The 22,149-nt window shown below is 35.2% G+C and overlaps 1 protein-coding gene across 5 annotated transcripts in view; it reads left to right on the forward strand.

The window, feature by feature from the left end:
- tsl (membrane-attack complex domain containing protein torso-like) overlaps positions 1-22,149 on the forward strand; it is a 134,858-nt gene that overhangs the window by 101,108 nt on the left and 11,601 nt on the right. For 4 of the 5 annotated variants that reach the window (XM_023173650.2, XM_023173648.2, XM_023173649.2 and 1 more), the window contains 3 exons: positions 961-1,134; positions 8,057-8,554; positions 20,992-21,223. In XM_023173650.2, the coding sequence (XP_023029418.1) occupies positions 979-1,134; positions 8,057-8,554; positions 20,992-21,223 (886 nt within the window). In that variant the 5' untranslated portion in view covers positions 961-978. Of the gene's footprint in view, positions 1-960; positions 1,135-8,056; positions 8,555-20,991; positions 21,224-21,940; positions 22,091-22,149 lie in introns of those variants that run through there. The other variant, XM_074170048.1, reaches the window with a different exon arrangement.

Here is a 22,149-nt window from a genome sequence, read left to right on the forward strand (position 1 = left end):
ATACAACTTGCTATCGGAAATACGAATCACAAAGTTATTTTTGGTACATAAAATATTTTCATGTGGCTTATAATGTATGCAAAATTTTGAGTATTTTTCTCAATAAAATCCCCACGACCTCAAAATTAGATATCACAGGAAAGATTTTTTCAAGTTTCAATGATGCATCATTAATGGAGAGTTGCTGTATAAACTCGTTAAGATGGGGATGACCTTTTATTTCCAAAAATCCTCATTCCTGTAGTGAAAATAATATTACGAAACCTTTGAATAATTGTAGATAATCAAATGATACCAAATGCTAATAGCGGTGAAGTTTGCTTTTCATCATATTTTTATCATAAATACATATAATACGGGTTTTCGTACGGCAACTCGGTTAATTTTCTATGGTACTGCAGGTTATTGATGTAAGTACCCCAAAGAGATCCATTTTTTATTATGACCTTTACGACGCTTTTGGCCTCTGATGTCATCTAGTTTCCCGGTGAAAGCTACAAAGAGAAATGGAATGTTGTGAACTTTCGTTCATCTTCGAGATTTTAATGGGTTAGGTTTGAAGTAAATCTTTGTAACCAGTTTCTGTACCACAATCTGCAATTTTTCGAATTTATTATATTCAATATCGTAATATATTCAAGAATTTAATATATTCAAAGAAACTTGAGAGAATATTATACTCCTAGTTGCATGGTGCCCTTCTTCAAAATTTCAATAATGGTAATGGTAATGGTAACAACGGATAATTCTCGTATACCGAAGTCTAAGCCAACGACTTGAAAGTTCGTCAACCTAGAGTGGTGACATCAATGATTCACTCAAGATGAATACCGAAACCCACATTGTTTTAAAAAAAAGCACATATTATCTATTCGTATCTGGAACTCATTTCCCAACCGAAACGAAACCAGATCAAACAACCCACCGATCGAGGCCTTCACCGTACCTTTTGTTTTCCAGGTGTCAGTCGCGGCGAGAATGTGGGGCCGAGCGCAACTGCTCGTGCTGCTGGTCGCCGCTCTGACGACGACGTCCACCCGGGGGGCGAATCAGGACAACGAAGAGAGCCAGCTAAAAGTCGGAAGGTCCATAGACATCTTCACGAGATATGGATATCTCAGTCTTTCGATGAAGGTACATTTTTGTCTAGTTTATAGTATATAACTACTCGAGTTTTTATTATAGTTTTCAATCGCAGAACATTGAATTAAACTTCAATTGGAATCTTCTTCGCTTTTCTCATGCCGTAAACTTTGATAGGTGGGGGTGTGTTGTTCTGGTGTGGGAAAAGTGGTCCCTTCAGAATAACGTATAATTTCGAATACTCATACTTGTATACTTCAAAACTGTCAGAAAACAATATAAAATCTAAACTCCCCCTACTACGAGATGTCTTTCTTCATTTTTTCAGTATCTGAAATAACTGCTACAACCCCATTATGGAACCAACAATATTTTACATATATCTTGGAACACATTTTGCGTTTTTTTTTCTTCTGTGAAAATGGCGAGATAACCAGTTCATGTTACTAAAGATGAAGTCAGCAAGCCATCGGAGCACTATTGCCTGTAATGACAAAAGGCAAAGTAGATTCCTGACCAATGGTGATCCAATTTTTTGTTTCACTAGTTGTGAGTGTTATTCCAATTCACCTGATCGCATTCAAACTACTCTTCTCAAAAAAGTGCTTTCAAATACCCTAGCGATGGATGACTTCAAACTTCCAAAAATTTGTAGTCTTAGTAAACTGTTTTGTGTAACTTTTGTAAAAATCTACATGACGGATTGTGTCTTGCTGCAACGTTTGACCTTTCTTCAACTTCTCAAATTCTCCACAACTATTCAACCCACTGAAAACCTCGAATTGGATGTCTTTTTTGTATCATGTGTAAACACGATTCAAGCGTAATATCGGTGCTCGTCTACTGGAATATACAAATTTGAAGAATAATCGACCAAGTTACACACTATTATATTGACACATGATTGTAGGTCATAAAATACACTTGTCTAAAGTATCCTATCGTAATTATATATAAATAAAGAAAATTGTACACCACTTCACATGGCGTGAGAAAATTTGCAAACCCTATATACGAGATCTGTTGAATAAATAAGGTGAATTTTCATCTTTCTCAAAAAATATTCATTTATACATAACGTGACCATTTATTTATTTTGTCAGAGCGGAACACATCTGCGGAAATATATAATAATTTTTTTTTATTGTTTTACAAGTATTTTATTATAGAAGATAAAATAACACAAAATAATCAAAACTTTAAACACAAAATTTTTAAATTGGCATGACTTACTAACTAAGCCCCCAGTAGTGGCCTGACTTCTGAGTCGTATTTTTGCATTTGTCGGCTAAACAATTTTTTTTTAAATATCGTGTCTTGTTTTTATATACGTGTGTAACTCAGTACATGATCGATTCATATTTGTTTTCGTAATCAGAATAGCTTTCAGTATTGGGTCACTTAACTGTATTTTATCACTGGTCCCTATTTTGTTCATTTGGAAGAAAAACTTTCGACTGGTGCGTTACTACCAGGCATACACATAACGTACACAGTAATTATGGAAAAGTTTGTTGGTACGTTAGTACGGAAAGTTGTTAGTACGGAAATGCTGGAATAATTCAAACCAACGGTTTTCAAACATGAATGTAAACTCATCAAAAACTTTCGTATCTTGGCTGCTTCTAATAAACCCTTGCGTGATCAGTTAATCCATTACTTTCTGCACCTCTTCCCACGCAGGCACCTCTGTTAAGTTTGCCCATTCAAACACTTCCAGTTCTGTGTTGAATTGACGCCACTGCTCTAAGTATTCTTTTACATTCTGCTGGTCAACAGCAGCTTCGCTTTCTTGTAATTTTACAAGGAGGTTACGGACGATTTGGGGAAGGAAAATCGTATTCTCTTTTTATGCCAGGTTATCTCGGAGACGATTAAATACCTTGGCTGACTCTATGGCCGACACATTTTGCCCTTCGATTTTCAACACAGCTTCATGAAAGGTCGCTGCTTGTGCGTGCAAAAAATATAATCATAATTCTGAGCTGAGATTATTGAAAAACGTCTTTAAAATATTTGGGCATTTGTCGATACTCAGAAAATTGTTTTTCAAAGGCTGAAAAATTTTAATAACTCTCTCAATCCCGGGCATTAACGCAAGCCACCTTGTTTCACTGTAGCCCAACAGTTTGTGATACTTTGTTTCAGTAGAATCACAGAACTCTTTCACATCTTCCACTCGAACGCTATAGATGTAGAAAAATGAGTAAATTCTCACTATGATGCATTCGTAGTCAACAGGAAGACAATCAGCGGCAGTTTTGATCGCGTTGTGGACTATATGGGCTCCACATCCAATTCCAATAAGCTGTCTGCCGAGTGATACGTTCAATTTTTAGTAAACATTATTACTTCCTTACCTATTCTTTCCCCCGAAATTACAGTTCGTATTGTCTCCACAAAACGCCACAATTGTTTTATTCAAGTCATTGTCAAATAATCGACAATTATATCCGATGTTTCGCCTGGCTGCTCCCGAAACTCTAAAACCTTGACTTTTACACCTTCGTATTGTAAAAAAAAGTGAATCAAAACTGGGAATGATTTGATTGAACCATGGTTTGAAGGATCTGTTAGTAAAGTTATGCAGTGGGCTTTGAGTAAATTCTCTTTTAAATCTTCGGTTACCATAGTTGACAGCACATTGACCACAATAGCTTGAGACTTTGTACGTGCACATCTAAATTTTTGCTCACAACATGCTCGAATTAAAGGAGAAGAACAGTAATTTGAACAAAAACTGTGATTATGTTGCACGGTGTGAAACGCCCAAGTACCCTTAGCTGCAGCTATTTCCAAATCCTTGGAAGTCGGCAAATCGATTTTTTTTTAAACTAAGCATTGACGAGCTTGAAGCAGCAGCTTGATCGGCAAGCCTGTGTTTTTCTGATTGTGAAAGGTGTTCTATAGCACTGGTACCACCATGTCCAACACTAAAATCAGTACGACACTTTTCACACGTAACGTCTGCGGTACCATATTTTCTTTGTTTTATAAATGGATATTTCTGTTGAAAACTAATATTGAAAGAGCGCTTGCGTTTAGGCTAAATTAGAAAAAATAAATTTCAGACTATCGTTGGGTCTGCTTGCAAAACCGGGACTATGTTGACTTCGCTGGGGACACCGGGACAGACTGCGTGAAACCGGGACTGTCCCGCCCAAACCGGGACGTATGGTAACGTTATCCATACATCAATTTCTATTTTGTCCCCTTCAAACTAGTTCTCTTCAGATATATAATACATTTGTGCCAGCGTTTTTTTCTCTCCTCGAAGCACTTCTGATATGCAATTTTTGGTATGTCCTTAAGGCTCCCTCAGCGATTCGGTTTTCTTCTCCTCAATCGTTGCAGAACGCATCCTTTTTATGAGTCTTGGGAGGAAAAAAGTAGCAGGGGGACAAATCTGGTGATTACAATGGCTGAGGCATGATAACGGTGTTATTTTTAGTAAAAAAATTAAGAACTAGCAATGAAGAGTGATCAGATGTATTATCGTGATGCAAAAGCCAAGAAATGTTTTTCAACAATACCGTAAGCGACGCATAACTTCAAGATAATACTCCTTATTGACCGCACGCTAATGTAGCAAGAACTCCTGATGCACTATGCCAAGGTAATCGAAGAAAACAGTGAGCAAAACTTTGACATTTGGTCAAACTGGACCTGCTTTTCTTGGTCTTGGCTCTCCTGGGCTCTTCCATTGAGTCGATTGGATTTTGATTTAGATGTTGATGATTCATCACCAGTTATGTCTGAAAAGTGTCGTACTGATTTTAGTGTTGGACATGGTGGTACCAGTGATATAGAACACCTTTTACAATCAGAAAAACACAGGCTTGCCGATCAAATCTGGATTGCGGTTGACGACATTCAACAATTCTTGAGCAATGCTCATGCGACTTTTTTTGTAAAAACTCAGCAATAGTGGAACGAACTTCGCTGCCACACGCTTCATGCCCAAAATTACTGAAACAATTGCATGGCATGAGCCAACCGATATACCGACATTATCAGCAACTCCTCTGATAGTTTGTTTGAAGGTGGTTAACAATGTTTCGTGGTGCATTTTATCAGTTCGGACTTCCATTGTTTAATATGATTGAAATTCCTACATATGATATATGAATGAAATTGATTTGAAATCCCTGAAAGAATAAGAAATAAAAATTGAAAAAATTGTTTTTTTTGGTTGTTGCTTGTATGTTATTTCATTGTGATTTAAGTTTTTTGCTTAATAAAATTGTTTATATCATATTAGACAATGGAAGCCCGAACTGATGAAATGCTCCTCTGATAGTATTTCAATGATTCACCATAAAAATTTTCTTGACTTTGTCAATATTTTCATCGGTTGTTGATTTGCTGGGGCGTCCAGGGCGAGCGTCGTCATTCACATCTTCTCGACCTTATGTGAAAAGCTTGTACCACTAGTAATTTTTTTTCTGACTCGGAGTACAATCACCGTATGCCAACGTCAACATTTCAATTGTTTTTGAGCACTTAATTCCATTTTTCACACGAAATTTGATGCACATTCTTTAAACTATTTTGTTCGAAAGCTGAAAATAGCCGAACACGCAAATTACTTCTAACTTTTATGCCTCTCACCAACAAACAAACAGATTCAGCTGTGAACGTGGGTTCGAGACGAGATTACCAACACAAAATAAACGCTAATCGAATGTAATGCCATTAATATTGAAGATAGTTTCGATAGCGTTGAACCATAGTTCTGGCTTCAGAAAGGAAAAAGAATAAGTGATTTCGCTATATCAATTTGTTTGGTTCTTTCTGGACATGGGAGCAAGCATATCGTTACCAAAAATTACTTTATCGTTCTTGTCTTTAAATAAATGTTCTAATTTTTAATTGATTGAATCCATAAAAATTCAATACCGTCCACATCTTTGTATAATTGATCCAGCAGACTTGTGAAGTCAAATCTAATATCGCTCTATTAGTGTCGAAATGAAGTAGTTGAGTTGTTATAGAAGTTTAACCATCCTCTTTTTTTTGTGATCACCAATTGTAATTCACAAATAACTACTAATTAACTCTTCAATAGAACTGTATTTTGGTAGCTTGACAGCTATACCTTTTCAATATCTAACAAATCAATCAAAAACCTCACAAACATTGTGATAATTTTTCATCGACCTTTTCTTGGCTATTTGGTACCTTTCACAATCTGAAAAAATATAAAAATTATAATGGAGAACTTTATACAAGTGTAGAAGGGCAAACTTTTTAGTTTACCCCGATAAGTTACTGTGTAAAGTCAAAGTATTTTTTACAAAGAAAAATGTTCGATTTATCAGTAACTTGTCGTATTTAACAATTTTGACTATCAAAAAAATTTCTAAGAAATAATACAATACTCGTAACAAATACCCAAAAAAACGATGAAAAACTGATTTTCCTCCAAAAAAATTACTTTCGTTGAATATTGTGATTGATATTTTGTTTCTACTGAAAACTTCAAACTGGTCGCTAATGACCACTAATGTGATACCACACTACTTTCATAAAACAGCTGTTTTTTGCTGACTTGTATTCACACACAAATTCATCGCATATAATTCTGGAAGTGAAGTTACTTTGAATGAATGTGATATATCTAAAACGATGATACTACTACGCTTTGTTAATCTCATTTATAAGTAAATACAGTTTATTTTGTTTGATTTGATAAAATCAAGTTAGTTGAATCTTCCTGGAATTCTGTATAGAGCCATAATTTCTCATCCTGAACAATTTTTCTCAGGAACATTGACGTATCATGAACAAAAAGATACATTACTTGACGAGAAAATTATTTTCGCTTCACCGTCAAGGTTAACTTGGTTTTCAAAACCTGTGAATATTTCTGAGATGCATTTCTCACTAAGCAAAGCCTACTCCCAGAGCCTAGTCTGAATCCTGGGAGTACTGCATAGTGTAAACTCTGCAGAATATAAGGGACTTTAAAGTTGAAAGAGCTACAGTTGTTTCGATCGACCCAAACAAATGTTGGAAGGGACCAACGTCAAATGTTGAAAGATTTATAGAAAAAATGGAAATCTCTGAAATTTCTTAGAACCATTTTGAATCAAAAAATTCTGATCTTGGATATTTTTATTCCTAAAGGAAAAAACTACTTGAGTTTATATTATCCATGATAATAAATAAACAATTTTCACAAATAGTCTAGACACATTTCGCTAACACCGTAGCTTCTTCGGTAGAAAACACCGAAACACTCCAATAAATAATTCATGATAAAAAATCAGCGACTTTTCAGTAGAGTTTGAAGAACTGTATTTTCCAATACAATAACCTATAGTTCAAAATTATAAAAAAATTCCTGGTAGAACTAAATAGGCAAAGAGAAAAATAGAATATTACGCTGACTCTCACAAAAAAAAAACACAAAAATTTTAAAGTCACCACATTCGATCATTCTCGTGTATTCCTAACATTCATTGGAGAATGATTCGTGTAACCATGGCTACAATCGCCACGTTCGGACGCGATTCATTGGGGATATCAGCGGCGTAACAATTACCTGTAGCTAAGGACCCCGCTATACAGCCATATTTTATTGAATTGTTCTCTAAACAGCTAGTCTCCGATAAGGCGCCATGTGCTAATTGTAAACCAGTGTCGTTATAATATGGACTGACTATCGAAGAGAAAATGTTGACTCCCAACAACTGAAAAAAAGATCAAGATACTATGTTACGATGTTTCACGTGTTGCATACTTTCAATATGGAAATTTTGGTGCTGTGACGCAGTGGCCAAGACGTTATGTGATCCGCAGGTGGAATATATGTGAAAGTGACGTCACGGCCAGTCCATATAATCTTGTCTATGTCATGAACCGATACTCGTTCTTTTCTCAGATTGTTTTTGTCCATTGTTATTCAGTAAACAAACTATTCAAAAAGGTATTCCTGAAAACTCTTCGTAACAATTTTGGTATGTTCTAGGTATTGTCGAGAAACGAATCGGACTGGATCTTCCGCGAGCCCACCATCAACATCTTCACCGACTTAGACCGGTTCGCCACTCACCCGGAGCGCGTCGGCAAGAAGCAAAGGCGCGTCTTCAACGGCGATTTCCATATGGAGTTCTGCGACAACGCACGCCAGCTGCTCCAGGCTTACTTCCGAGACTTCACCTTCGAACGATTGGACAAACCTTGGAGGGCGTTCACCTCCTCGTGGTTGCCGGAGACACTAGCCAGGAATCTGGGCATCAATGCCTCCTTCGTGCACAAAGAGCACTGTTACGTGTTAGTGCGTTTGTCGAGGTTTCGCGACGTGGTCAAGCTCGACAGGATACCGAACAATATAAATCTGGTGGACGACGTGGCCAGAGAGATCGACAAGATTCGCATAGGTGACGTGGAGAGTGTGCTAGTATTCATTAGGAAGTACGGATCTCATTATATTCATTCGTATGTTACGGGGAATTCTCTGTATCAGGTGAGTTTATGCCCTCGAAGTATTCAAATTTGGATTTTAATATACTATACAAGTGAAGTTTCGTTGTTTCGAACAAAAAATACGTTCGTATAATATCAGTCATTTGCAAAGATTACCTCAAAAAAAGGCACACAAATCAAATCTATGAAGAAGAAAGAAAAATAGTCTATTCATATGTCGTAAAATTAAATAAATATGTTCATAAACTCTCCTATATATTTTATGATTCCAAAAATACTTTTTATCACCTCATGAATAAAATTTTGTTTGAATGATTTGACAGCATTTCTACCGTATTTAGTTTCACGGTGACTTGTAGAAAAATTGTTATTTCCATTTCTCCAACTGTTATATAATTATTTTGATTTCAAACTTTTTTAATGGATTTTTATTGGATTATTCAGTAAAATCTATGGATAATAAATAATAACAATAAAACAAATAATTCTCATCCTATACCAACAAATTGACATAATCAGGGAATTATTGTGACTAATTTTTTGAATAAATCCAATATCTATTTACATTTAAAATAAGAAATATATACTCAATCTGTGTATAACTGTAATATGATTGACTATACAGTCATAGGAAACTCCTGTTGAATATAATTTTCGACATACCAAGTTTGATTTATGGATGGGATGTAGTCACGTTACATTCCGACTCCCTGAAAATGCCAAAGATATTTAGCAATCGATTAAATGGCAAAGTTTTACTAAAGGTCTCTTGATGAAGTCCTCAGTGGTGTTTACTACAGCTATCCTAGCGATATTATGAGTATCGTGTATGAATTCAACAATTCTACCAAGTAAACATTCTAAAGCATTAGTATTATCATCTTTGGTCAGAACCATAGTTTCTAGTGAAACTAGCAAAATCGAGTCTGTCCATTTAATTACTTCTCCACTGCAAAATACGAAGATATTCACGGTCCCAATGTCTCCAGAAATCATGATGGATTCTCTGTAAAAGTTGCCCTTGCGTAAACCAATTGATTTTTATATTAGAGGTGTCTAGATCCGAATTAGCTGGTAAATGCAATTGGAATTACTAGCGTAATTATGAATCCAGGAAATTGATCCCAATTCATATTGAATATAGTATAAAAAAATACTTTTGTCTAATTTCTACTAAGTTTATTATTTCTTTGGCAATATGAGTCCTTAAACATATTATGATACAGGATACAGATGCAGAAAAAAACAATCGAGCATAAATAGAATAGAATTTGGTGACTGTTCAGCAGCTAATACAGGCCAGTCAGGCAGAAATTTCAACATAAGTTACCGGGAGCATGCGTTATCAATTGAAAAATCGGCTATATATGGTGGACATCTACAAGAAACAAACCACCTAATGAATAAAGGAAACATGTAAACTCTTCATACGTGCAATAAAGAAAGGGAGATGACTTTATTGGAGGCATTGGAAATAATTAAATTGTATAAAAACCCCAATTTCAAAAAGCTCATTGATCTATTAGAACTATGCATCTCTCCCTTTTGAATATGTGAATTTTGACAACTAGTTTAGAATCCCTTTGTAGCTGGAAAAATCCACAAGTAGGTTTTTGGACATCAATAGTTGGTGATCGTCATATCATAGAAGATAATTAGTTATTGTTGTAGTATTGCTACTAATACTACAGGTAACATTGTTATTTCAGGTACCTGACTGTATCATTGTATCTGTCTGTTCTTTTAAAATATGTTTTTCCGTTAACAAGCTGTCGCCCTCCTACGAACGACAACTCTCAAAAATCGAAACTTGGACTAATGAGGTCTTACCTTCCAACGTGTGATTCCCAACACGGGACTTTAAGGATTTGTCTTGACAAAATGTATCAGATACTTGAGAATGGTCTAACAAACCGAAACCGGTCGTAACAAATAATAAACTCAGTAGAAATTAGACAAATGTATTCCCTTTATCCTATATTCCCTTTCAGAAACTTCTGAAAATATATTTTTTTCAATATTCTCTCGCCCCGATGAAGTTGCTCCCGATATGTGAAATACTAGTGGAGTATCTACCCCTTCTTGCTGTAAATCGGCACAATGCGGCTAAAAATGCTTCTGTGGACGGCTTCGGTGGTGCAACAAATAAATAAGCACATATAAATGACTTGATTTGATATACACAAAATTTGGGTAAATCACCTATGGGGGTTGAAAGGCAATGGGTTCATGTGAGGGAATCGGCCGATACCTGATGAAAATCCATAACTTATTCAAGAAAGACTTCATTGTAAGTTTTTCACTAAACATTTTTACAAAAACGCAACACGTATTTTGCTAGCCAATAGCTTCTTCGGGCGCTATACAATAGCTTCCTCATGCTTCAATTTTCCCTCACGTCAAACAGTTATGTATAACCTCGCCCAGAAAATTGTGTAGTTTCCATACTGCAATGTAAATGATTTATAGGAATCTCAGAGATAATAAGTTAGGTTAGTTTCGGATTGCTTGGAGGTAGTACAGGGAATTTTTTGTCGTATGACAACCCGGAATGACATAACTGACCGATACCTGATGAAAATCCACTTACTAATATGATTTATTTTGATTCTCACTGTGAAAGGTTTACAAAACCGCCGTACTTGCTTCTGTATACAATAGTTTTCTTTGATTTTATAATAGGTTGTGGAAGCATTTACCCTCTTTCAAAAAAAGTTATTTTTTCTGTTGAATGTAAATATTAAACGTGCTTCACAGTGAAGCAATTCAGGAAGTGTATTTTTGCCATGGCGAAGTGTATTTTTGAGTATTCTCAAAGATGTCGTTAGCGCGTATAAAGTGTGCTACTATCCTTTCAATTTTGGGTAAAGAACTTTAATTCTCTGAGTGGAAATCTATAAAATTGGAATTAACGATTGTTGTTATCGTAAAATAACTACTTTCTTCCGAAGCGAATGAAGATTTGAAAATGTAAAATATTATTAAGTTCTTTAATCTTGGCAAAGAAATGGGAAACCGTTCCACTGTAACGAAAAATCTGTGAAGTTGTGAAGAATAGAAACCACATAAAGCGCAGGTTTTTTTTTCTCGTATAAAGCTGTGTAATAATGGTCTCAAGTTGGAACTTCTTTTTACGTGAACCACCAGGTGCAATTACAATCTAGAAATGACGTCTTTATTTTCACTTTGCCAATTTTTTTTTATTCATCGAGGAGTTGAAAACTAAACTTGTATTTAATATCCTTATTTAATCTGAAGAATAAGGTAGATACTATCATGGAAATGACGAATCCTTTGAAAGAACAATGCATCAGTGTATACGTATCTATGTAATAAATAAAGAAATGTTTTGTTCACCGGGTACAATTTTATATTTTAAGTTGCTAAAATTATATTCAGTTTATATTCTAGGGCCTAGTATTTATTTCAGTTTTTTTTTAAGAAATCTGTACGACTATTAGCTTGATTTCTTTAGCGTGAATAAGTATATTATTTTTTCGAATTGTAACTATTATACCGAAGGCTTATCAGGATATTGTGAATGTAACGGAAGGGAACATTCGTATTTTAGTTCAAACTTCCGTTGATTTCAGTGAATTATCGAAGTAACTTTGATATTAAAAACGTGTTTGTCTTCGGAAAAACTTTCGCCATCTATTTCGTTTCCGGTAGGAAGGCATAGAGTGTGAGTAGGATGATTCATTAGCCTATCAGTAGTACCAATTGAATGAAAATACGACATCATGAAGAATGCTAAGAGGACGCTATTAAACTTTAAAACATTCTGTCATTCAACATTAGTTTCATTGTCTTGCAGATAGAATTGCAGCCTCTGGCGTAAAATCAATCTAATGAAAACACTTCTCCACGTCAGAACTAAAAAACAGTTTATCGATTTATGTTTCGCTAACCAAGTTAGCACAATCAGGAGTCATCTCCGGATGATGCTAACTTGGTAAGCGAAACGCTCGTCGTCAAGAAACACTAATTTCGTTGTAGAAAAAATTACATATACAGTGTATTTCTTTAATGTCCGGGGAGGACATCCGGTTTTATTTTTTGAATGGGTCAACTCAAAAAATTGAAATTTGGGATCATGAAAGTAAGGCATGAATTCTTTATTTTGAAGTGAAATTGACAGATGAAACTTCCAAGATGGAGACAGGGCGCCATCTGAGAAAAAAAATTGAATGGAGAGGGGGATCTTGTGACACATTATTCTGAAGCTCCTGATGAACATTTCACAACCCTAGAATATGAAGTCAAAATCTTCACCTACTACAAAACGGCGGAACATTCAATAACTTCCAGAAGACAATCTCGTTAATATCGATATTTCTAGAAATATTTCTTTTTATCTGCCATATTGCAATTCCAACAACCAGATGAGGTTTGTTAAGTTATTTTTTGTTAATAAAAACGACAAAAAATGTGAGTACGATAATGAAGTTCATTGTTCAGTTAGAATATTCTCATTTAGTTTTCGGTTTTCCCAATATCCAGAAAAAATCAACGTTTGGGCAAGAATATTGGGAAACCATATTTTAGAACCTCTATTTATTGATCAACATTCAACAGGGGAACTGTATTTGAATATGCTGGAAACTACTGTTGACCCTCTCATCACTGATATCGTCGAAGCGAATCCTGATGAATTCGATATGGATATTGTATTCCAACAAGATGGAGCACCACCACATTACTCCAGACAAGTAAATAACTATTTGGATACTACTTTTCGCGGTCGTTGGATTGGCCGTCGAGGTCCTACAGAATGGCCAGCCCGCAAACCTGATTTGACACCTTTGGCCATTTTAAATGGGGCTATTTAAAGCAAAAGGTGTACGAAACTGAACCTGCTTCGATATTGGATATACGGCAAAAAATAATAAATATTTGTAGAGATATTGACGTTACTGTGTTCGAAAATGTTCGGCGTGAAATATCGGATAGGCTGTTCATATGTCGAGAAGTTCAAGGCAACCATTTCGAGCATCTTCTGAACTGACCTCAAGCTTATTACCTCATATTATGTAGTGAAATATCAATGTATTCAGGCAATTATTAAATGTGCCACCATTTTGTAGTAGGTGAAAATATTGACGTCATATTCTACTGTTGTGAAGTATTCGTCAGGAGCTTCAAAATTATGTATCACAAGACCCCCCTTTCCATTCAATTTTTTTATCCAGATGGCGCCCAGTCGCCATCTTGAAAATTTCATCTGTCAATTTCAATTTTTTGAGTCGACCCGTATCTCCATAACAGAAGTTTTTCTAATTATTCTGGACAGGTTGTTTTTTATTTTTCAAAATCTATTTTTTACATAAAACGTCTTGTCCTACAGGGCAACCTGTTCAAAATTGTGTAATGAAGAGGGAGATTGAGTTGTATCTTCTTTGAAAGGTTTTTGAATTCTCAATTCAACTATACATTTTTTAAATCTAAAGCAACTGAACTTCAAACGTTCAAGCTAGTCTCTATATACGTACACAGTAGGTTCAATGGACTGACGCCTATCAGAAAACAACTACTCCCCTGGCTAATACCACGAAGGGCGTTGGATTATATCCGACAGGCGTCAGTGCAGGAATCTTCATAGAAAATTTCCTGCATATGCAATTGGCAATACAATTGGAAGAGGCAACCTTCAATTATGGAACGGGCACACTTGCAGACCGGTTTCGGGCTTATTAGCCATTCATTAGTGCAAGATAGTGACCATCATCGACCTAAAGTCAATGATATTCCACAGTTGAAAATCGGAATTCTTTCAGAGTAGACTTTTCAGAGAGAGTTTGCTCCAACTTCGGAAGAGTAATGAAATACTCTGAAAGAATTCCGATTTTCAATTGTGGAATATCATTGACTTTAGGTCGATCATGGTCACTATCTTGCACTGATGAGTGGCTAATAAGCCCGAAACCGGTCTGCAAGTGTGCCCGTTCCATAATTGAAGGTGGACTCTTTCAGTTGTATTGCCAATTGCATATGCAGGAAATTTTCTTCGAAGATTCCTGCACTGACGCCTGTCGGATATAATCCAACGCCCTTCGTGGTATTAGCCAGGAGAGTAGTTGTTTTCTGATAGGCGTCAGTCCATTAAACCTACTGTGTAGGTATATAGAGACTGGCTTGAACGTTTGAAGTTCAGTTGCTTTAGATTGTTTACTGCCAGTCTTCAAGCATAGCCCACTGACTAATTAGAAAAATATACATTTTTTTCATTTTTCTGATGGTTATGTTAAAAAAAAATTAAATACTGAAAATCTTCATTACAAAATTTTAGTTACAAAAATATATATTTTTGACAAAAAATTTAATTTTCTTCAGTACTGTACAATTATGTCATTGACCAAATGTCCATAAAGGGTAAAGATGGATTTATCTGTATAAACAATACATAGGTTACTATTACAATTTCATACTATCACCATAAGCAATGCCCAATAAATGTGTCAAAATCACATTAATTTTTTGAGTACGAAAAATAATATTACGTTACTCTAAATCCAATACGGCGGACTAGTTTTTATGTACCTGCATGATATGAGAGACAAATGAAAGGGTTTACTGAAAAAAATACGAAACTTTTTATTACGATGCCCAACTTTAATATTCACTAACGTAATACATCTATCGAATACTAGTATACATTCATACAGTTAACTCTTGACGTTCTCAAGTGGAATGTACATTTCCATTTTACAAATCGGTTTTAAGAAAATTATTATTCATCGAGTCGCCTATGGCGTTTTGACAAATCTGAAATGATTGAAGTAAACGCCGAGAGCTAATGAGGAATGCAATTATTCTTTAATACTTAGAATGTTATGTATTAGTTTAAATTATGAAAAACTCCTTGATCTATAAATATGACAACAACAGATCTTTGCATGACAGTTCGAAGAAGAGGTAATTCACACGAGGAGATTAGCACAGAAATATAAAAATCAACAGGATATTGTTTGATTTCCATTTGAAATTCAAACGATTCACTTTCATTCCGTCACTTAATGGTTATACTATTCGCAGATTGATTCATTGCACAACTGCTACTGAGAAACTGCGTGAGAAAATATTTATTGTTGATATAAAATTTTACAATAGCGTAAGAGCTGTTATATTGTTTATTAGCTTTTGTTCCATTATAAATAAATGCCTTGCTTGCTTGTTTTTGATAGATCGGCCAAAATTGGTTTTTATTATTTATTTTCGGTGATATACACGTTAAACTGTTAACTTGTTGTTGGTTATCTTCTTGTGGGTCGTGGCCTTGCCGTCCGCTGATTTTACGGAGATTATGCAGAACAATAGAATTAAGTACTGTTCTATAGACCTTAGATCGGAAATATGATTCCCGCTTTTTTCAAACATTATGACAACTCTCACTTTTGAGTTTTCAACATTAATGAGACATTAATGTTATTGTAACTTGATCATCTACCTTTCTAAGAACTATTTTCACAAAAAATTTACTAAACATCGTCGCGCATTTTGATTGATGTTCAACAATTTTTTTCAGATTTGGCTAATACAGTAAAAAAGTGAATTTGAAACACTAAACGAATAAATTTCGAAATGGAATTTAAATGAAATAAGGAATTGCAATAACCGGCAGCCTGTAGCCTTAAATTGAAAGTAGTAGAACAAACGGGCGCATATTTAATATTCAATATTAGGTTTGCGGATTTGAGTTTGTACAACAATTGTATCGAAATATCCGGTCAATTTGCATGTCAACTCTCATGTGTTCAAGGTAATAAAGAAAATATAAAAGTGAAAAACGGCAGAAAAGTTGGGCAAAGTAACGTTATCAACTTCATCCTTATGACTTCAAGTAAATAACTTCCAGGCCAATGTTGAAAATAGTAAAAAAATCAATTACTCTCAGCTTCATGAAATTCTGTTTATTGTCACAAAAGGTCAATATTGAAAGTCAATAAAAAAAGTTTAAGCTTTCTTCTCCTCCTTTCTTTCTCAAACATTATTCACCCCTAAAAATATACCAGTTTCAATTTATAAAAAACAATATTATTAGTTAACGAATGACTTGTACTGACATATGACATTTGATCAACTGAGTAGTAAATAGGCACCTAAACAAATAAACATTTTCAAATGGAATTTTTTGCAACACTATTAGGCGATTAGAGAGAACGACTATTTATTCAATCCCTATGACATTCACAAATTTTAAAGTAATTGTCACCCTTGCTTCAAGGTTGAAGTGAATCAAAGATACCAAAAATAAATATCCCCCATTATTCTTCAACTAGTGCTTGTGTTTTTATAAAATGTTAACGTAATTCTTAGGTATGTAGGTTCAAAATGAAGGATATAATCGACCATTCGCTGTTATCCTTAAGGGTTTATTGTGGTTGAAACCTGTTTCAAACTCGACAAATATGTGCAGCTTCTTAACAAAGCCGATTGGCTCATTCAATGAATAATATTTCAGATGAGATGATAAGACAAACTTTGCCAAGAGTTTGGGTCCTCGACAGAGGGCAGAGTATGTGCTCTGCTGTTTCTTTATCTTCCAATGAGAAATGATAAAGAGACCGTACTGTCTGACGACCAAACCAGGGACAATTTGTTAAGTACTCTAACACTCTATTTCGGCAGTTCACTACCAACCTTGACGTTGCTCTTGGCCATACTGGATGTGAATATGCACATATACATTCATATACGTTCTGAGCCAAAGAACACGAAAACCAATATTTTAAAATAAAATTAATTTGTGGAGGATATCTCAAATGAAAGTAATATCATTTAATTCCATAACAAGAGGCCACTGAAAAATATTTTGTTCAGTTTCAAACAGTTTAACAACAAAATTAATTAAATAACAAAATTATCAAACTGCCGTCGGTGTGATTTGAACCCATAATAACTGGTACACAAGCTCCGAGTTCAACCAACTGATTCACGAAGCCTTTTACGAATCATTGTATCGTAAAGCTTCTGAATACTCTCATTCTGTCAATAACTTTAAAGCTCTTTCGAATAATATCAATTTATTCTCCATATTACAAATTTTTCTTAGTGTGCAATATTTTTCACTTTCAGACTCCATGTTGTTATTTATTAGTAACTTCACATCAAATTAAAAGCAGCATTGGGACCTCTGGCGTAGAAAAAAAATCCATAACAAGCATTGTTTATAACTTGTTTTAGAGAAAGTATATATTTTAAATCAAACTCTAAATTTGATTTTTGAGAATAATTTAAAAGTAGGAAAATTCTCAAGGCTTACCTACAATAGAAATAATTCAAACACAACCGTAAAGTAATCAATTTTCTAATCTGTAATTGACCTTGAAGGTAGTGTTATGTATCTGGTTAATTGTAACTATTTCGAAGTTGAAAATGGTTCATTTGCCTACATAACTAACTAGAAACGAACATACAATTAATGATTATTTTGATAGCCATAGAAAAAACCAAATTTTACTCCTCATCAGCACCTCTTTTGAGACGAAAAACACATACATTTTCTTGCACAAGATTACGACTTTATTACACGGAATGGGACAAATATCAGTACATTAAAACATTCATACGGTTATTTGATTTATTCCCAGGTATAGGAATTTCGTTCAAACTGAAAAAAGATTTTTTTTTAAATATCCCTTTTTTAATTAAAGATATTTTTTCAAATCTTCCCTCTCAATTTGAACAGCAGACATATTGATAGTGGAATAGCAGGACAGTAATTATTCCTTATTCTAGGTACAACCAAACAAAAAAAATCGTCGATATTCGATTGAGTCAATATGAAGAAATTATATAACGAACTACATATTATGGTTGAATAGTGAGGGCATTTGGTTGATGTCTATAGACGCGCAACATTGTTGAAAATGCAATATCGATAAAACTTGAAGAACTCTGATTTTTATTCGAGTGAGGCAGATCATTAATTAGTACATAAATTTACGACTCATAGAATTATTAGTGTAAACCGATCATTTCCTTTTCAAGACTTAAGTACACTATCACTTGATTCAATTTTTATTATCGACCAGAAAAGGAAACATGTGCATATAGATTTATGTTGCCTAGGTATGTACTTGCATTGGAATTTATAGTTCACTGTAATGAGTTACCGGATAAATGTATGCCTTTCACGGAATATTAGTGAGTATATCATCTCCAATTCACAAAATCGAACCAAATTTTATAAACTGTGTTTATACATTTTTCACTGTGGTGTGATCTTTAATGCTATTTGGGTGCCGTCCAACTTGTCATATTTTCCAAATCTCCATAAGATACTGCAGCCTCATCGCGTAATTTTTTCATTTTTCACATTTGCCTCACATTTTGTTTCCTACGTTTTATTGTCTACAGCTAAGACAGTTCGGACTTCCATTGTCTAATATGATATAAATTGATTTGAAATCCCTGAAAAGAAATTAAAAAGACTAACCGAAAATAACAATTTTATTAAACAAAAAATATATAAGCAACAACCATAAAAAATAAAAAATTGAAATAATAATAAAATCTGAAAATTAAAAAATATTATTAACAAATATAAAAAATAAAAATTAAAAGATTCCAAACTAAGTTATGTCACGACGTTTCGATTGTTAGTATCCACAATCGTCTTCGGGTGATAACTGGACTTATTCCTCCAAGATCTGACTATTTATAAGTCATTCGAGTGCTTTCACCTATCTCCTCTTCCCTCTCTCCGCTTTATTGGTTTAAGCGGGAGATGACCGTTTGGCGGGAGTTGGTCGTTTTTCACTTGATTAGAGGTTTCCATATGTTACATACCTCTACACTAGCTTGACTAAATGCTTTGTTGGACAACATATACGCGGCTTCTTTGAATTTTCTCCAAAACCAGTGTTCCTCTTTGTGGATGATTTCAGCTTGAGCCCACTTGATGTTGTGTTGATGAGTCCAAACATGCTCTGCTATTCCGGATTTGCTGATTTCTCCTCGCTGTGTGTGTTTCTTGTGCTCAGCAATGCGAACTTTTAATGGCCTCTTAGTTTCACCGATATATGATTCTCCGCACTCGCAGGGTATCCGGTAAATGCAATTCTTGGAATCGCAGTCCACGTTTGATGGCCTGGTTTTCGTGAGGCTGCTACGGATAGTGTTCCCAGATCTGAAGCAGGTCCTGATGTTATACTTGGACCCAATCCTTCTTATCCTTTCCGATAATCCTCTGATGTAGGGAAGTGTACAAGTACTGGTTGTGGCGGCTTCTCTTCCGTGTGGAGCTCTTGCTGTCTTCTAGCTAAAGCCTGTTCTACCATCACTCTGGAGTAACTATTCCGTTGAAGGTCATTTTTGATGATGCCTAGTTCCTTTTTCGAGACCTTCCTTTGTATTACAGAGCCCGAAAGCACGGTCTAGTAGAGTCTTGATGATTTCTCTCTTAGTCGATTGATGGTGGTTGGATTTCTGGTTCAGATACTGTCCTGTGTGAGTGGGTTTTCGATATACAGTGTCGGTCCTCTTCACACCAATACGTCTAAGAATGGCAATTCGTTGTGGACTTCCTTCTCCATTGTGAAAGTGATGGAAGGACTTACGTTGTTGATGTGCTTCAGGAAAGTGTCTAGTTCTGCATTCCCATGGTTCCATATTATGAAGGTGTCGTCTACGTATCTCAACCAGACTCGGGAATTCTTGTGGGCTTCTTCAATGGCCAGAGTTTCAAACCACTCCATATATATATTGGCTATAATCGGTGAAAGTGGCGAACCCATTGGCGGTCCCTCATCTTGTGTAAAGAATTTGTCCTTCCATTGGAAGTAGCAGTTTCGTACACAGCATCCTAATAAGTCCATGATTACTTGTATCGGTAAGTTTGTTCTATCTTTCAGGTACCCATCTTCGGATAGCTTCTTCTGTATGATTTGAAGTTCTTCTTCGACAGGAACGTTGGTGTAGAGGCATTCCACGTCGAAACTGATCAGTTGATCCTGCTCTTTGACTTCTATTTCCCCTAGTAGTTCAACGAAATGCCTTGAATTTTTCACAAAAGATGATGTTTTACCTTGCAGTGGTTTAATTATTGGTAGTAAAAATCTGGACAAGTTCTGGGTGACTAAAAGGATGTATTCTGATGGCTCATTATATTCCAGCTTCCGTTCCATATTCAGTTTTCGACTTATCTGTATACCACATGTTTCAGCTAAGTTTGCTCTGATAATGACTATTTATCATCTACTCTCGACAATGTATGACTTCAATCGTGAAAATTGTGTCTGAAGTGTACCTCGATGTGATGTGGGAGTGAAAAACGGACTTCCGAAAATAATTGTAGAAGCACATTTTTCAACATGACCCATCCATGATTCCTTCAATTAGAAATGAAAAAATTGCATTTCATTTCCATCTTTTTTAACCCCCTGTATATTCGAATGACTTCCAATCGCCCGCACATAATTAACTACCCAGCACACGTCTATTAATCTAAATTGCATAATTATTATGTTGTTGCAGGTGTTCGTTTTCAACAAAACCAACTATAGACAAATAAAAGAGAGGCTAAAAAAGCAAGGCATCTCGCACATAAGCAATTTGGAGTTGTCGCAGTACTTCAGCCCGTGGTACGCCGAGCATATGGGTACCATCAAAGTAGCAAGCGGAAACAGGTCAGTGGCGAACTGGACCTCTTTCAAATTAAGGAACAACTATTATATTTTCACGTATCCTTCCCTGCTAAAAATTCATGGTAAGTATGATACTTGTAGTATTACCTAAATCAATTTCCCGGTATGATATTCACATAGGTATAAAAAGTCAGGATGTCACTCGTAGAAAAAGATAAGTACAATCTTACCTTAAGTAGTCATTACTATATTGGAGTCTCATCGGTGGGGTCAAACAACCCAAGAATTTCTCCTGAAAACTTTCCTGACGAAATAAATTATACATATTCCGATACAAAAAAATGCTTATAAAATACTTAGGAGTAGCGAGCTCATGGGAAAATGATTTTTTAAAGTTGGGCCTTTTCAATTTTTTGTAGAGCACATATCTGTTTAATTTGTAATTATAGGCAACAATTAACTGAATTTGAACAAAATTCCCACCATTTCATACCTTTTTAAGCTTTTGATTCAATTCGACACACATATTTCAAGAAGATACTAGAGAGGTCGATTTTTATATTTGAATTGCTAATTGGCCATGTAATTTTCAACCCCAACTTCAGAAGTTATCACCCCTTGTGATAACTCGATTGATATATTTGTATTATGAATATAATAAGGAGAGTTTGTCAAAACCATGTGATAAATAACGGAGATATTTATCCAAATGTATTCATATAGGAGTACCAACATTCGAAGCTGCCAAGCAATGTCGCATAAACAATTGTAACTTGTTTATTACTTATACCAAACACAATTTCGTGGAGATAGTCTGTTAGTTTTTTTTTTGTTTCAAGTTTCCGAATCAATTTAAGAAGTGAGTCTCGTAGAATGAAAGTCACCCGCCTTGCAATATCGCAGTCTGCAAATTCGCGATCTCGGACACATACAGGGTTAGTCCACAGGGTTAGTGGTCCACTTGCCTGAGATGAGAACAATTATATGCTTTTTTTATTGTGCAAGAAAATGAAAGTAAAAGATCTAAAGTAAAAAATGTGTTTCAACT

The sequence above is a fragment of the Leptinotarsa decemlineata genome, unplaced genomic scaffold (genome assembly GCF_025532065.1).
Source record: "Leptinotarsa decemlineata unplaced genomic scaffold, Ldec_3_MD MMD2_P_RNA_scaffold_6, whole genome shotgun sequence".
NCBI lineage: Eukaryota > Metazoa > Arthropoda > Insecta > Coleoptera > Chrysomelidae > Leptinotarsa > Leptinotarsa decemlineata.